The sequence below is a fragment of the Aythya ferina genome (assembly GCF_964211825.1).
Source record: "Aythya ferina genome assembly, chromosome: 9".
Classification (NCBI taxonomy): Eukaryota; Metazoa; Chordata; class Aves; order Anseriformes; family Anatidae; genus Aythya; species Aythya ferina.
Window position 1 is genome coordinate 21,199,080 of NC_140305.1, and position 17,914 is coordinate 21,216,993.

The 17,914-nt window shown below is 44.8% G+C and overlaps 1 protein-coding gene across 5 annotated transcripts in view; it reads right to left on the reverse strand.

Moving 5' to 3' along the window:
• Window positions 1-17,914, reverse strand: part of KCNMB2 (potassium calcium-activated channel subfamily M regulatory beta subunit 2) — a 130,647-nt gene that overhangs the window by 91,324 nt on the left and 21,409 nt on the right. Inside the window, exon 1 of one of the 5 annotated variants that reach the window (XM_084528809.1) lies at window positions 11,975-13,931. The exons of the other annotated variants lie outside the window; for them this stretch is intronic. Coding sequence (XP_084384935.1) covers window positions 11,975-12,096 — 122 coding nt within the window. The 5' untranslated portion in view covers window positions 12,097-13,931. Of the gene's footprint in view, window positions 1-11,974; window positions 13,932-17,914 lie in introns of those variants that run through there. 5 annotated transcript variants of the gene reach the window in all.

Below are 17,914 nucleotides of genomic sequence, written 5' to 3' on the forward strand. Positions count from 1 at the left end.
CACCGAAGATTGACTGTAAGTTTGAACAGCAAGAGAGCAGAATCCAGCAGAACAGGCTGCCTGCACAATGCTGCTCGCTGGGCCCAGGGAATGTTTACTGCTTAAATGCTAGTAAAATATGTATCTGGGGATGCACACCCAGCTGCTGGGGCCAGTCTCCAAGGCATGTGTAGAGTAATTCCAACAGGATTTCATGCTTCAGTGATTTTACTCTCCTCTGCGTGGGGCTCAGTACCAGCGCTTTCAGAGCCTGATTTTGTGTGCAGCTATTGGGCTGTTTCTTGCTCTGAACAGTTCTGCTGAGCAGCAATTGCTGCCTGCTGCTTTCCCATTTGTTAAGCAATGGATTACTGTTCAAACATTTGCAGCACATGTTGGTCTAAGCTCTGTGTGCAATTCTCCAAGTGTACTCCTCTCCTGGAATGCCACCATCAGAGGTGTTTCGTCCTCGGTTGATAATTTCCTCAAGCACTGTCCCAGTCATCACCGCTATGCTTCCCATGCTTTGTGGTGGATAATTCACTGTATTATTCACCTTCCACAGAAAAACCAAATTGCCCACTTAGTTGCTCTCTGATTTTATATACAGTCTAGCTGTTTCTTTGCCAACTCTTACCAGCTTTTGCTATCTACACCGTCCTATTCCTATGATAATTTTAATTCTCCAGCAACTTCAGCAAGATACTGCTGGATAATTCTTCCCTTGCCTTTTTTTTTTTTTTCCACCCCCCTGCAAATCATTTGCTATGCAGTGCTCTCCTTTCTTCAGGACTCAAGTATCTCCTTTAATCTCTTCTTCCTTTTATTCTTCCCTCAGCTGCTGCTTTGCTTTGGTGGAATAGTCACTTCTCTGATGAAGCTCATGCTTCTATTTCTGTTCTCTCTCTTTTTGAAAGGTCTTTTGCATCAGTGCAGTGCCTGTTTTGGTGTCTTTGATGACTCGGTGCTGTGTGCTAAGCTCTGCTCTCCAGGTGCGAAGGATCAAGTTGTGGAGAGAGCATGCCACGAGGGAGGGAAAGTGACTGCTGTGTCGCAGCAAGGCCATTTTCAATGGAGTGATGTGCTGTGGAAGCAGCTAAATAGCATGGGTGTTGGGATCTGCACTGTGGAGGGGCTGTTTAGCAGTGCTGTGCCTCAGTTTCCCCACCTGTAAGGCAGCAACAATGGCATTGCACTGCCTTTATGAAGAGCTTTGTGAGCTTTGGCCAAGAACTAAAATAGGACAGCTGAAATTGAGCCTTGTCAAGTTATGTTGTTGCTTACTAAGTGCCTAAATCTGCCTCCATAGCCTCTGTACTGCACATTGAGGTTCACGCTGTACGTCGCTGGTCACATCCAGATGCTCCTGCAGGCACAGCTGGCCTTGCAGTGTCCTCCCAACCATCACACAGCCCAGCCTGTTTCAGAGAAAAGATGTGCTGGTGGGAGTGGGTGAAAACCTTCACAAAAAGCCAATTTGTCATTTTATCCATCCATAGCCTGTTGCTGGTGCTGAAAGGGGCTCAGCCCACACCGGGGGTGTGGGTGCAGGGTATGGGGCATCCGCCGAAGTGACTAGCAGGGGATTTCTTGGGTGTGATTACCAAAAATTCACCAAGGGTCCAAGTCTCTCCGTTATCTTGTGTAAGTTGGGAGTGACCAGTGAGCTTTCACTATTATTTACTGTAGTAGAGTTATTTGGGATTTATACCACAGAGAGCAATGTTTGGTGTTAAATGTACATCTCCAAAGATATATAGGTTGTGTACGAAGTTATCTCCCCCCTGCGAAAAAATTACAGTCCCTGTACAAAGCTGCCACCTATTTATTCCCTGTCATCACAACCACTGCGGACACTGGATGAGTTCATGGATAAATGACTCAGGAGAGAAAGAAAAAAAAAAAAAAAAAGTTATTTGGAAACCAAGCACATGCTTTCCAAGAGGAAAGGCAGAATGATAAAGCTTTGCCTTTATCACAGGCTAGAGGGGTACTCCTTTGGCATAAACACACATTTTCCATTGATAAGAGAAATATGTGCTTCTCTCTGATACGTTTTTCAATCTTGCATATAAAATATTAATGTATCACCAAAGGCCACAGTGAAGAGGACTCCAGAGGAATTTAGCCAGTGAGTTATCTCTGGTTTTAATTACCTAATGTTATTTGTTTACATCTGTTTGAAATCATTTTATACTCATTATACCTATTGAGGTAATGTTTCATCATTTCTCCGCTTGGGTAACTTTAAAAACAGAAAAAAGAAAAAGGAACAGCTTGTCCATAAATTCACCTGTAATCTGACCTTTTCTTTGCTCTGGGAAGTTTTGATAATTCTCTAAATTTCTGTGGCTGTACTTGCTCTACTTTGGGACTCTTAGAAATAACCTTGACTCTAAGTTGTGGACTCTAAGGTAGGCACAGAAGATGCTCTGTAAGCTGTGGAGCACATCCCTACTTGTTGTTGTGACAGGCCAAACACTTAAAAAAATGCACTGCACACAGATCTGCTCAACAGAACCCAAATCCCGTGCTTCTATTGCAGGGGCTTCCAGCTGGAGCCTCAGCCCACAGGCACCGGCTGTTTTAATGGTGAGTGAATAGAATAAATCTAGAAAATCAGTCCCAGAAAGTTCTTACTTCCTCCAATAATGCCTCAGCTCCAGCAAGACCATCTGGATGTTGCAGGATCAGGCTTTGCAGATGCATTTCAGCCCCACTACCTGTGCTCACACACACACATGCAAGCTGCATCGCTAACCTTTGGCTGCCTCCTCTAATCCACCCTCCTCCTACCCACAGCCACAGCAAGAAAGATCTATTTTCTTTACTTACTTTTCATGTTTATATTTCAAATACCCCTTGGTACAGTAAACTAGTTAAAAACCACAATCCCCGGCCATGCAGTACCTGTTGGGGGAAGCATGACGGATCTGGTAGTGCAGGAACAAATATCCCCGGGGTCCCATCTGTCTCACACAGTGTGTATATATATATATATATTTATTTTTATTTTTATTTTCTCTCAGGCAGAGTTGTTGTTATTTTTGCAGAGAGGACTGAATCCTCTCTGGCCCTTGGTTGCCCCTGCTGCCCACTGCTCCCGTGCTGTGCTCGGTGGCTCATCAGTCCCCGCTGGGTCTGGGGGCTTCAGCCACGCTCAGCCCCCAGAAGCAAGCTCGGATGTGATTGCTCCGTAAGGAAAAGGTGACTCCTTGGAGCACCTGCCTGGCTCCTCAGACACCTCCTGCTGTTGGTGGAGTGAGGAGGGAAACAGCCGTGCCGGCACTACAGGCCTTTGGCTGCCTCACTGATGCTAACAGGTGTGGATCCACCTTAGAAGCAGAGCACCCCTGTCCCTCTTGTGCCAGTCCCTGCTCTGACCCGGCGTACCTGCCAGTAGGAAGGGGTCAGGAGCCTTATGAACACAGCTTGAAGTCCCAAAACTGAATATCTACTTTATCTTTCCTCTCTTTCACAAAGAAATCAATCATGTGCATTGATTATTTTGGCTGGCTCTTTTGGCCCTTTCAAGATTCCCTGTCAGGGACTGCTCCGTTGTGTCAAGGGCTCTACAACTACTGAACAGACACTGCCTGCCCAAAATTATTCAGGTACTTAATTTCAGTAGCCTCTTGGTATTTTAGCTACTGGAACATTCCTTGGACCACATGAAATATTTGAGATACTCTGAAGAAATTTCATGCTGTTAATTTTTAATATAGCCATTTTTAATGACTAGAGGATCAACACTGCGCTTACACACCTGGTATGATAGATATTCTCTACTGTATAATTACTACTGCCTTCTACAATTTCTGACTTTAGATGTACAAATGCATTTTACTCTTAAAAACTTAAATCTTGAAGTGGGATTTTGCTCTCGAGATCTTTTGTCCACTAAATAATAATGATGGTAGAGCCACCTAAACATAAGTATGAGCCCAGTGACTGTCAAGCAGCATAGTTTTACAAAGGAAGTCTTAAACATTCCTGAAGCCCTTTTGATTTCAGTGGGTTTACAGGAATATAAATGAGATAAATGAGAAGGAGATTACCCCCATTGCCGGCATCTGATTTTTGAATTGGATTAATTATGACAAGAGCATTTTTTTTTTTCCTCTGCATAATCAGATTTGCTAAAATTTCCTTACTAGGTTCATAAAAACATTTTGTGGTTTTTCTTTGCAGCTGAGTTCAAATTTGACTGAATTTTCATCTGGACTCTGGTATTCTTACAAGGTTCATCTTTGGTAATAACCATGTTTAAGTTTCTTTACTTTCTTTTCTAATTCAAGTTACAAAAATAAAATGAATGGATGGTAATAGGAGCAGGAGGTTAATTGTCCATCAAAGGCTGTTTGAGATGGTCCTAGAACAGTTTGAATGAAGTGTCCTGGTTTTCTTAATGTTTATTAACTCATCAACTTTATTTACAACAGTAAAATGCCTGACTCGGTCCCATACAACACGGCTTGGAGGTCTGTCTCATGAGCTCTTATTGAAATGGCCTTAGTGCCACTGCAGCTGGCCAAAAATGAAGCCTAAAAATGAGGACGGGGGCGAGACTCGGAGCCCATCTGAGGGCTGTGTTGAATGAAGGCACGGTAAGGGGCAGGCTCAAAATGTTGTCATCATGAAGCATAATAATGTGACGTGACCCAGGACCAAAACCCCTCCAGCTCCTCACCTTCCACCCCCATCTTCCTCCCTCACTAAAGCTGCACTTCAAGGGGGCTAATGATCTCATTAGGGCTTCCTTCTGGAGGAGATCTGTGAAAAGCTGGTGCTGTTTAGGAATTCCTTGGGGGTAGGATGAAGGGAAGACAGAGAACAAGGGAGTGAAAAGAGGTTAATTTGAATAACTCCTTAACATAGCACATGGGAACCTATCAGGTCCCCAAATCCAGGTCCTTTTCCAGGAGTGACCGGAGGATGTAGAGTCACTAAAGAATTAGATCCCCAGCCAGAAAGCCGTGAGTGCCTAATAGCCTGTTGGCTGTGCCATCCAAAAGGCTTTGGAGCAAACCCAAGCAAAACACACTTAATATTCTCAATTTTATTTTCATTTCTAATCACCTGCTCCTGTGTACTTTACAATTCTTTGATCTGTCTTAGAGATCAGCTTCCCTAATTTCCACGGGAAAGGACAGAGCATCTTATTTATATAAGATATAAATATATCTTATATAAATAATATATATAATATATTATAATATATATATTATATATTATATTATATATATAATATATAATATATATAATATATTATAATATATATATAAAATATATAAATATATATATATATAATATATATTACTTATACCTCGAGTACTGTGTTCAGTTTTGGGCCCCTCGCTACAAGAAGGACATGGAGGTGCTTGAGCGGGTGCAGAGAAGGGCGACAAAGCTGGTGAGGGGCCTGGAGAACAAGTCCTACAAGGAGCGGCTGAGGGAGCTGGGCTTGTTCAGCCTGGAGAAGAGGAGGCTCAGGGGTGACCTTATCGCTCTTTATAGGTACCTCAAGGGAGGCTGTAGCGAGGTGGGGGTTGGCCTGTTCTCCCACGTGCCTGGTGACAGGACGAGGGGGAATGGGCTTAAGTTGAGCCAGGGGAGTTTTAGGTTAGATGTTAGGAAGAACTTCTTCACTGAAAGGGTTGTGAGGCATTGGAACAGGCTGCCCAGGGAAGTGGTGGAGTCACCATCCCTGGAAGTCTTCAAAAGACGCTTAGATGTAGAGCTTAGGGATATGGTTTAGTGGAGGGCTGTTAGCGTTAGGTTGGAGGTTGGACTCGATGACCTTGAGGTCTCTTCCAACCTAGAAATTCTGTGATTCTGTGATTATTTCCACTGGCCATGCGGAAATACAGGGACTACGTTTCTTTTCTAGAACCTGGTCTGCTGGTTTCCTGAAACAGATTCTGATCTTTGGCACTGTAAAAATCCAGTTATCAACCACTTCTGAAGCAATGCATGTAGAACACTTCAAACATTAAAAACAAAACAAACAAAAAATTGCCAGAAAAGTAAGCACTAGAGGTTAGCTGTTATTTTGCTGTAGTTCTGATGGCAGCAACAGGTAGGGAATCTATATCCAGATAGGCCTTGGTTCTTGTCACCCCTTTGTATAGTACCTGCTTAGTATATTTTAAGAGAAAAATATGGTCAATGTGACTAAAGGCTAGCTCGTCTGACCTCAATGTTACACAAAGCCTTACGAAGGAAAATGACTCCTTCTTGGGGGAGAGAATGCAACGCAGCTTTACCTAAGGTACATTGTGTCAGATGAATTTGATGGTTTTATTTGATAAGATAATTGACTTTCTTGGCAAAAGCAGTGCAGTAGATCTAATCTCTCTGGACTTCCACAAAGTATTTGACATAGTGAAAAGATCAGTCAAACTGGAGAAAACAGGGATTAGTGGCATTGTGCAGGAAATGACTGGAGACTTAGGGAGAGTAAATGATGTATTGGGGAAAGTTTGGGTGCGGTGGCTGCCCCTGGAGTGCCTTTAGGGTTGGCTGGAGGGGTTAATTGCATTTATGATTCTCATGGGAATTCACAGTTCTCATGGGAATCATGCCTTGCGTTACTTCTGTGAAATGGGGTTCATCTTCTGAAATGACACAGAAGGAAGTGACACCAGCTGTCCTGGAGCCGGGGCCTGGAGACCTTGCCTGGAGTACGAGGTAATCTGTCCTGGCACACGACCTCAGAAAAGGTGTGTTAAAATAGGATCAGCTGCAGAGAAGTGCAGCAAATGCAGCCTTTATTTGGCTTTGAGAGATGTGATTGCTGTCTATGAAAGCAGGGGGCAGGAGGGTTAACACTGGGGAGTGAGGAGAGCTGTTTAAACTGCAGACCAGTGTTGGCACAGGAACAAATGGGTATAAATGGGTCACGGATAAACTTAGGCTGGAAATTCTGAGATTTCCAGCTGTCAGAAGAACGAGGCACCAGATTAGTCCTCTTGACAAAGAAGTGAAGGTAAAAAAAAAAAACAACAAAACAAAACAAAAACTAGCTCTAAGACAGAGCTTCACTGCTGCTTGAAAGGGATCTTGTGACATGGTGGCTTGTGATCACAGAGGCTTGGGCTCAGTGACGCAGAGCCCCCTCCCAGCCCTCTGCTTTCCCTTCCTGCCATCAGATCTGTTTGGCAGCAATTCTGTCCAACCCTGCTCCTGCGAGGCAGTGGCTGAGGAGGGCTCAGAGAAGAGCCTTTGCACCAGTCAGGAGCACAGAAAATATCCACTGAAGGCCAGCTCTGTGAGACCATGTGTGAATATCCCCAACATGTACATTTGTGGGTGTCAGCAGCTTTCTGGCCCCTGGATGAACGAACTCTGTGCTGGGCCCCCCTGCCAGGCAGTGCTGTGCTTGCTGGGCATGGCAGAGTGACTGCGCTCTTGCCCCTGCCCCACAGCCAAAAAGGAGTCAGGCTTTCTTGCAGCTGAAGGATTCATGACCTGTGCCTGCAACTTTTATCAAAATCCTGGAAATAGAGCAGGTCTGAGCCTCAACTCCCAGGAAAACAGTAGCAGCGGAAGGTGGAGGAGCAGCAGTCCTTCCCCCTTCTCCCTCTTTGCTGTCTCTTGCTAAAGGGACTTCCAGCTGCCTCTGCTCCTCCTGCCCTTGTTTGGGGAGCAGCGCCGAGCCACGCTCTGTCCCATCAGGGGCTGTGGCACCTGCCAGCAAAGAGCTGTGGCTCTGCTGCAGCGCTGCTCCCAGGATATGCAGTCTCAGGCTCCCACAGAGCATTAGTCGCTCATTTTAACCCCAGCCTAATTGCACCAAAACCTGCACGGCTGTGGCTGGACCATTTCTGGCCTCCTGCTGATGGCACCACTGAGATGCAGGGATGTGAGTGGTGGGGCAGGGTACAGCTGATGCTCTGCATGTCCTGGGGCTGGCACTTTGACCAGGCTTGCTCGTGTCTGCTGAAAAAAGCCATAGCTCTACGCCACGATGACGCATCCCAGCAGGTAGCAGGATTACAGCAGAATAATATAAGTCTCATGGAGCACAAAGAAATGTTCTCTTTCTACTGGCATAAAGTAGATGTCTCCTTACTTCATGTCAGAAAGGCTAGGCAAGGAGCAGCAAGGCTGAGATGTGATGTTACGCATGCAAGTGCCTCCTGACACATTTTCTTAAAAGTGACTGAAGCACCAAAGATGCCCCTCAAATTTTTGCTCAGAGAGCAAGGATGTCCTCAACTCATCCTGCAACAGACCCAGTCCTCTGGGCATAGAAGTACTTGGAAAGTCCATAAAAATGCTGTCATAATTAAGTCAGGAAGCAAAGGGCGCTCGCTGTTCCTGGAACTGTCTGTGTGCTTTCTTTTAACAAGTTCAGGCTATGCGGGGCGTACTGGCAGCTGGTGTTGTCTGAAATGAAAATAAAAGTGTGTGAGTGAGTGTCCAGGTACTGTCAGCATTTGAGAAGTACCGGGCACTTCAGGAAAGAAGAAGTATTTGATTTTGGGAAGCTTCTTTGTGTCACAAGTTATAAACGGGAAAATAAGCCTGGATTTGTAATCAGGGCAGGAGAGATGGTTTCCAAGGGGTGAAGAGCTTGGGCCAAACATCCTTTCCTTCTGGCTGGGTGACACCTACTAGGGCTTTCCAGCAGAGAGGTCTTCACTGAATCACTCCTGTAGTCCCTTGTAGCTGGCACTGATATTTCCTTTTTTTTTTTTTTTTTTTTTTTTTTCCCCAGAGACATTGAAAAGATTCTGTCAAATAAAGAGCACAAATCTTGTCTTTTGACAAAAATAGTAGGTAGAAGAATTAAAAGTACCTGGAGGACAGACAGTGAGTATTTAAAGGGAAAAAAAAAAAAAAAAGGCCAGTCCCATTTTTCAGTTTGACTGAAGTTTGGCTTATATTTTTTTTTCACTTTCTATGTGAATGCCAGGAGCTCTTGGATCAGAGGAGCAATGTGGGGTGTGCTATCACCACCCTGAGGGCAAGTATCAGGGTAGCTCCTGCACCCTGGGGTTATGGACAGGGGAGACCTGCCCTCCTGAACCTGCCCCAGGCTTCCTTCCAAGAGCTGCTCTGGAGAAAGGAAGCACACCAGAAATTGCTCATTAAGGAAATGATTAAGGATCTTGTGAATACCACTTGGGATTGCTCTGGTAATGGAGGATTCATTGCCATTTTTTGTCACTGAGGAGTACGTGTGAATGTAGGCGCTGATACTTCTTGGCTTGGTCCCAGGGGGAATGCAGCTAAAAGAGGCACTGGCAGCCGCAGTCTCTGTGGTCGCTGAGTGTTTGGTTGACTTCTTGGGCAAGACTATTCCTTGTTTCAGTTTGCTTATTTGTAAAACAAATATTTTTCTGTTGCTGAAGGTATATGTAAACCCGGGTGGTGTCTGTGGAGGGCTTGGAGATCCCCAGCTCTCCAGAATCACCCAGCCCCACCGGCGTGGGTAGGGTGCTACTGCTCACACCCAAGGTCGTGCTGACCTTGACTGCTGGACATGACGGAGCTGCCTTTGTTGTTGCTGCTAAAATAGATGCACTGAAAACGGTTCACTCACTTTTGCCATTTCGGCAGATTCCCTTTTACTCCGAGAGCTTGCTTCAAGTCAAATGGTCAAACTGTAAAAGGTTTCTGTCCATCTGGTAGACGCCTCAGAGTGAGAGAAGCCAGCAAAGATGACACCCAGCAGATATAAGCTGCCCGAACTCAGCTATTACAGAAGACTTCTCCCCATCAGCTCATCTGAGTATTAAATAGCTGAGGAGTAATTATGTCTAATGTTTCCTGATCTCTTCCCTCTTTGTGCATGGCAGGCTATTCTCCTTCTGAAACGCTCGCCTCATGTTCATGGCATTTGGCCTGCAGCAGTGAGGTTGAGTCCAGCCCCGGAATGTCTAAAACATTTTCTTCTAATAGATGGCTCACCATAAGCTCGAAATGCGTCACACACCAGCCAGTTATTTCCACATCATAAACTCCTAATGCTTCTTTAGACTGATGGGGGTTTGTATTTGCGAAGGCCTGGAAAAATGCCAAATATTCTTCCATGCATGATGCTGCTTTTATTTTAGCCACTGTTGAGCTAATCGCTGGGTATTTCTGGTGCTTGAAAGCCCCTCCATTTGTTTCTGAGCATCAGCTTAAAGCACCAAGCCACTCTGAAGCTTAGCAGCACCCAGCAAAGCAGGAATGGGAAACATTTGTGCTGAGATGTCACCCCTCACCATGGCCAGGAGGTTCTCATCGCAGGCATTCCCAGGATTTCAGGGAATGCCTGGGGCTGGGAGCTGAGCTCTCCTCACATCCAGCATCCCACTTGATGCACTTCTACACATTTTCTTGAAGGTCTAAGCTCTGCATGCCACTGATTCTGTTCTCCCAGTTTTCTTTTTCTTTTTCTTTTTTTTTTTTTTTCCCTCCTCCACCAGCCTTCCCCACTAAAAGCCCAGTAAAGCAGCCTGGCTGTAAAGTTCAAATTATCAGTGTTTGCTGCAAGAAGGGAGGGTGCTTAGAAAGCATGGGCCATGAGTGCAGATTTTCAGTGGTGGCTTGACTTCTGCACTCAGACCTCTGGTGTTCCTGTTGGGATGCAATCGATTTCTGGTCCCAAAAACCAAAAAGCAACTCCAGTTCATTAATCACTTTGCAACCTGGTTTCTAATGGTCCTACTAACATGCTGTGCCTTCTGCAAGCTGTCCCACCTTTGAAGTGCACTGTCTGCTCACCTTTAATTTGTTCCTTTTATGGCAAGAATCTGGTGACTGTTTGCAGAATTTCCTCTTTTCCCCACTGACTCCAACTCTGATGTGCTTTCCAGATTCTCCAGCTGCTCAACGCTAGTTAAGATTGTGCCAACTTGTCAGCGATAAACCCTTCTTTATTTTTTTGCACAGAGGCTTGTGTGTACAAAGCTTCAAGCATAAAAAGCTGCTTCAGTCCCGAAGCTTGGCAGACAACATCTCAGGCTGAGAGCAAATATCTTTGCCAGCTTAAAAACAATGATGACACATTTGGCCATTTATCAGTAATGAAAGTATAAAGATAATCATTTGCGTGATGCAAGAGTTTATGAGTTTATGTAACTAAAACTGAGTTTGATTTAGCACAAGAATTTTGCAAGGGATTCATCCTCAATACAGCCTTATTGCAGTGCTTTAAATCCCTCCTCCTTCCTCTTTTAAGGTTAATGCAGTCACATTCACACAAAGATGAAAATGTATTCCTCAGCTGGGTCCAAATGCATTCAGACACCTAGGAGTTAATTATATCCACAAACTTGCTTGCATATGTATACATGCATGCAAATACACACAGGCAAGGTTTGCAGGGTTTGTTTTCTCTCTGCCCTTTCTAAAAGCTCTGACCTTGTACCACCTCTTCTCCTGGAGCCACAGGAACAGCTCCTTCCAGAGCTCTGCAGAGCCGTGCTCCCCAGACAAAAGCTTCACCTCCTCAGTGCGTGGCACAAAGTACCTGCGAGCCACCGTTCCTGGATCCTGGCTTCCCAAGCTGACAGCAGAGCTCACCACATAGCGAGAACCCTTCAAGTGTCAGCTCTCCTAGGGACCACGTTTCAAAGGACAGGGATAACAGTGATGCTTTTCACTTCTGCCACACTTCTCGTCACAAGACAGCAAGCATTGGATCAGCACTACGTCCTGCCTACAGGCTTGGAATAACTTTGCAAAAGAGAGGTGTGGGGCATCCTCGACCCTAAAAGCAAAAAAAAAATAATTCTCAACTCAAGTGCAAACCTTACCAGCACTGCCTGCTACGGCGTGGCCAGTCGAGCAGGACAGACAGTGTGCAAGGAAGGAAGGAAGAAGGGGCAAGGCAGCTAGAGCGATGATATCCTGCTTGCACTGAATTCAGACTGTGTGAATTAAACTGGTTCAGCTGAAAGCATTTTTAAGTCGCAGCAAACTGACATAAATCAGAGTAAACAAAAGCCTGCAAGATCACCTCCACATTATTGGTGCACCTGCTGATATATAATCTTACCACCATCCCTCCTTACACAACCGGGTAATAGTGGCCAATATCTCACACTTGAAGATATATGAAGCCTCTAAGCATTTTATGATGCCTGGAAAATAGTTTAAACAATGCAGTAAGTTTACCATGACTCATAATGCACAACGATTAATAACAAGAGCACAGTTACTGCCCAAATCCCTATAAGCAGAAAACAAAAGCCTTCTTGCTATAAACACAGAATTGCGCTATATTGCTTAATTCCACCCCAAAACAATTCAAATCCCCATTCCCACTGGAGGGCTTTATAGTTATCAAAAATCCAATAGATGAAACCAAAAAGGCATGGCAGAACTGAAAGTGTCCAAATTAAATCCTGAGATTCTCTGTAAATCCATACACAGAACACAAAAATCATTAATTTATCTCCTGCCTTCACATCCTCCTGACAACTTAGCATCCAAATGCATTACTGGTGGCTCTTCCTAGCAGGTGGTAACAGCCAAAAGAAAATCAGGAAGGAAATGGGATTGGGGTTACCAGCGGAGATCTGGGCATCACAGGAGCTTTGTCCCAGGCTTGCTCCATCCTCTTGGTCAAGTTGCTTAACCTTTTTATGCCCCATCTGCCTCTCCGCCCTGGCTAACAGCTGCTGATTTACTCCGTGGGGTTTTGTGAAGCTCCATTTGTCAGTGCCTCTGATGCATTATTTATTGTCAAAGCCATAAACAGTCGCATCCTGAAGATGCTGAGCACATCACCTGCATTTTGATTTCTGCCAAAACATCTTTCACTTCAGACAAACCCCTTCTTTCTCCTCCACTAGTGTAACAGTATTTTATTCAATGACGATTAAATTTAACAAGCCAATGTGCACGTTTGGGGCCACGAAATCAGCTCCCAGTTACAGACATGCTGTAACAGGGGAAGCTCAAGGGAAAGCCACTGGACCTGTGATGCAGTGGTGGCAAAAAGCATTGCTAGCTTTGAGGACTCTCTGAGAGCTGCTTGCAGTTGGTGGGCCTCTCAGCATCTGCAGCAGGGTGTTACTGGTGGCTGAAGAGCAGCTTCAGGGGCAGTCTGTGCCCTGCAGAGGTTCCTGGAGAGCCGCAGGATAAAGCTATGCAAGGAAAAAGCTGAACAGAGCCCAGATGTAGCACATATATCTCAGTTAATGCTACACAGGGTAAATGTGTCTGAGAAAAGGCACATAAAAACAAATACATTTTCTATAAATCTTGGTTAAAATACTGGTTTGTTTTTAATATTTTTTCTTCTGGAGACTCTGGTCTATCAGGCTCTCCTGTTCCTGTTATAAAACCTGATGACAAACTGGGCAGTGGCTAGATTTAACATCCCGACTGACCTTATCTAACTGACCTTGCACCAAAGCAGCACAGTGTGCTGCCAAATTTTCCAATTCTCTTCAGTACCTGAAGTCTCGGGAGCAACATTTCCAAAATCATTTTGCATCTGCTGACCCGAGTGCACTGACCAAAGCACCAGGCAGTCGGGGGGGCATTAAAGCACACTGGGGAAGGGGGAGCTCAGGGTGCAAAGCTTTGCTTGTAGAGCTCAAAGGTGCTGGGCTTGCCTGGCTGATGTAGAGTGCTGACAACAGCAAGGGATTTGTTTCTGAAATAAATCTGGCCTCCAAATTCAACCCCAAATGAGTATTTGACCAAAATCCTGCCATGCTGTGGAAGCCTGAAGATAGTTTGAGTGATCCAAACTGCTGCATTTCTGAGGAGGTACGCTTCAGTTTGAGGCAGAGCTCTGTTCAACAGTTAAAAATAAAGAGGAGAAAGTTAGAAACGTACCTTGTGGCTCTGCACAAGTTTTCTGTTGTCACTTGTTATGCAAGCAAAAAATGGTTTCAATGCAAAATGACACTGGCTTTTCAATCATTAATGGCACAATCAACTAAAATACATAATCTGTTGCAGTGAATACAGTGTTTGTAAACACATGCAATTAAAGTGGAATAAGATTCAATTATAATGGGTTATGTGTGCATAATAATGCGGATCATGCAATTCTTATTAGTTGGGCTGTACCCTGAGCTCAGTTCAGGAGGAAATTATATTGAAACGCTCTATAATGAAGAAGAAATTTTAATGAGAAGACAAGGTTGAAAAAATATTACTCAAAGCAAGAGGAATGAAAGTGTCTGGAGGCAGAATACAAATGACTAATGCCGAGGCATTTGACTACATCTCCAGCTTTGTGCAGAGATTAGAAATCCACACTCGGCAGCTGCCAGGAGCTGGGCAGGCAGAAGTTGCCCCATCAGTTGCAGGGTCCGTGCCCTCCCTCCAGGTATGCTCTCTGCAAACTCTGCTCATTTCAAGGAGTTTCAGTAAAATAAATGAAAGAAGAATTTAGCTCTTGGTGCTACAAGAGTGCCTGTCTTCTCCTGGGCTGCTGCTTTTCGGGTTGGGACAACCAGTACCCACAAAGAGGTTCAATTTCATTTCTTTCCATGTTTTCTTCAGATAGTACATTATTAAATGCTTAGATGCTATGTTAGATGCTATGTACCTACCCAATCCTTCCCTTTCTTTAATCACTTGTGGAAGTTGATTTACTTCACGTGAATTGCTCTAATTAACCATCATGAGGAGAGGGGAGGACCGGACTACATTTTCTAATGCATAGAAAATCACTAGTGAAAGAGAACCTAGGTGGTACTGAACCTGAGAGCTGATCTCAGCTAAAACACGCAGCCCTTGTCTACTGCTAGAAACAGATAGCTCCCAAACTACTTTACAAAACCGACTTATAATGGGTACATGTGTATAACAATGCACACCCTGCTACTCTGATTAGTACAAGGCTTTGACTTGACTTAATCAATATTTGAGAGGTGAAAGCAATGCAGAGTATGAAGTAAAACAAAATAAATGAGAAAAACAGGATGCTGTGTTGCATTAGCTACACAATCCCTACGAGGCTGCAATCCTGAAGAATAACGTGTATCAACTTGGACAAGGCATTACAGATCTCTGCCCTGAGCTTGTTGCTGTTGGCACTGAGCAGCTGCACTTAAGAACATAAAGATGCATTTCTGCAGAGCGCTAACAAGTGATTGCAAGTGGGAGAGATTAAGCTGGAAACTTTACATGTGCATACCAGGGGAGGAAACCTGTGTGCACGTGTTTGGTCTCACAGTACCACCAAGCATAAAAGCTCTCGGACAATCAATGAAAATTAAAAAAAAAAAAAAGACTCAGAGACCTGAATCCAGACTGTTCATTCTGAACAAATGTTCACTAGAGGAAATTTGAAATAATGTGAGGAAATGATACTGTCACCGCAGCTCACAGCGAACAATAGCCTCATACATATTCATACAGCCAGTGCTGTCGTCTAACTCCCAGCTAGGGACCTGTGCCTTACCCACTGAAAGCAGCAGGACACATGGTGATCTTCTGGCCCTCCTGGGGCACGGTGTGAGCACCCCCATTGCACATCTGCTTTTTCTTTGCTCTAAGTTTAAGCATTGCAAACTATGAGGCTTCCCCTGTCAGGAAACATTTATGGCTATCACACTGTACATCCCCTTCCTTGCTTCTGACTTCTTGTACTTTCCTTTACACCCTTCCAAGCTACTGAATTCTTCCCTGTCTTTGGTGTTTACATCGTTCAGCTCTAGCCTGCAATGTCTCTCCAAAGCCATTTTTCTCAGAGTGACAGTACATTACAAATTCAGTCCTTCCAGTACTGATTTAGCTCCTTTAATCTTTCCTTACAAATGAATCTCTCCATCCCCTTGATAATTTTTGTTGCTCTTCTCTGAACTCCCTGCAATTTTTCACCATCTTCTCGCTAACGAGCTCCCCAGGACTGAAGGCAATGTTCCAGGTGTGGCAGCAGCACAGCACCATCGAGGTGGGCTGAACCCAGGCTGCCCCGCACCACTGCCCTCCCCGCCACCCTGCCTCATTTCTGGCTTGGGTCTCATTTGTCCCCATGAGTTTTGAGGGAAAAGATGAAGTTTCACCTTCTGTTCTGCTTCAGCTGTATGGCAGACAGATTCTAAAATGCTAGATTTGTTTTTTATGAGTAATTCTGGATCTGCATATCTGTCCTGGAGACTGCAGTGTGGAGTCTGAACATCATTTATCCATCATCCCTCATCCGTGTGGAAGTCAAAACCCTGCCTTATGTCAATAACATAGAAAATACGCACATTGTATAATTGGATGAGTAATTCAGAACTTGCTGTTTAGGAAGGAAGCTGGGATACAAGCGGATTTTCCTATGTCTTCAGACTGGCAATATTCACACCTGCAGAAGTGGGCAGGCAGAATTATGAACCGAAACCTCCTTCCCTCCTGCCTGTGAAAACTGATTGATCTGTTCTGCTCCAGTGAGCAGGAAAACTGGTCAAATTCTCCTGTGCTGTAACCAACCCCAAATTCATTTTATAGTGTCCTTACCCAGCTGCTTCTGTCTCTGGACCTGTTCACATCCTTTGTGGAGGATTTTAGTTCCTCCTAATGTCACCTCGTCTGCATGCCTTAATAACATGTTGCCTCCTTCTCCATTTCTACACGAACAGTGAAGACATCAAATTAAAACTTCTTGTAAAGCTGAGCTTTGTGGTTCTTCTATGGACTCCTCATCTTCAGCTCCATGCTTTGCCACTCTCTCCATAGCCTTCCAGCCTGTTTTCAATCAAGAAGGCAATGCTCATTTCTAAGCTGATTTAAATTAATTTTTCTAGAAAGATTTCATGAGGCACAGTATCAAACGCTCTACTCAGATGCAAATATATTACAGCTCCAGAATTCCCTTCATCTGTTAATTTTCTGTTTCTATCAAAAAAGCAATCAAGTTTGTCTGGAGAGATTTATTCTTGCTAGATCGATGCTGCCTGAGGCTTCGTGCTGCCGGGGCCAGCTCTCAGGCGTGCCAAACATCCATGACCAGAATTGCCTCCAAGGCAGCTGGGTGTAGGGGCACCTCTAAAAATGGGTGTTTGGGGTCACTGTTATGGTAGTCCTACACCGTGGGCTCAGCTAATTGGGAGTTCTGCCTTTACAATATCAAGTCCAGGCTGGGATGCTCCATGAAGACCTGGGGCACCATTTCCCTGGAGGGCTGGAGCCAGGGCTTGAGGTCCCTCCACCTCCTGAAAGCAACTGCCCGCGTCCTGCAGCAAGGTCACCCCAAGTGCCTCGGCAGGCCCTGCAGCAGCGTGCCTTGCTCAGCACCATCTGAAAAGCACCATCCTCCCTGCCAGGGCTCTCTCCGTGGTGGCACGGTGCCTGGCCAGGACAGGGACCTCCTGCCTGCAGCCTGGTGACAGATTTAGGAGCAGTGAGCTGCCTGGCAGCAGTGGCCTGTGTCACAGGGGACTACAGTCACCCAGGGACCGCTGTGGGGACCCTTTGGGGGGCAGATTGCACCGACTGCCTTTGTATTCCTCACCGTTGCCAAATATCAAAAAGATGCTGATTTCTTTATTTTAGAAAGGTAGATTTTGCAGTAGCCTTTGGGGATCATTTGTTTCTCTTTCTACACATCTGTATATACTTTAGTCACTCCACATCTTATGTTTACAATTTAGGAGAGAGAATCACGTGGGGTACAGTATTTTCACCACTTCCCCCAATATCCTGGGCTCATCCATATCAGCAGGTTTATCTATAGGCTCATCTTCCCTCAAGTAGTTCCTCACATGTTGACTAGGAAGAGATATTTTATTGGCTTTTCCTTATTTGTGAACTGTTCACATTTCTTTCATCCGTCTCATTAAGGATAGATTCTAGCCATCATTAGTTCCACACCCACCCCAATTTACTAATTAATAGACATCCATTCTCTCTACAACTTTTGCTTGCCTTCCCCCAGTGCTCATGTAATAAGTATCTTTCATATTCCCTTTAAATCCTTTGGCAGCATTAATTCACTCTGAATTTTTTTGCTATCCTTATCCATTCCTTACTGAGCTTTAAATGA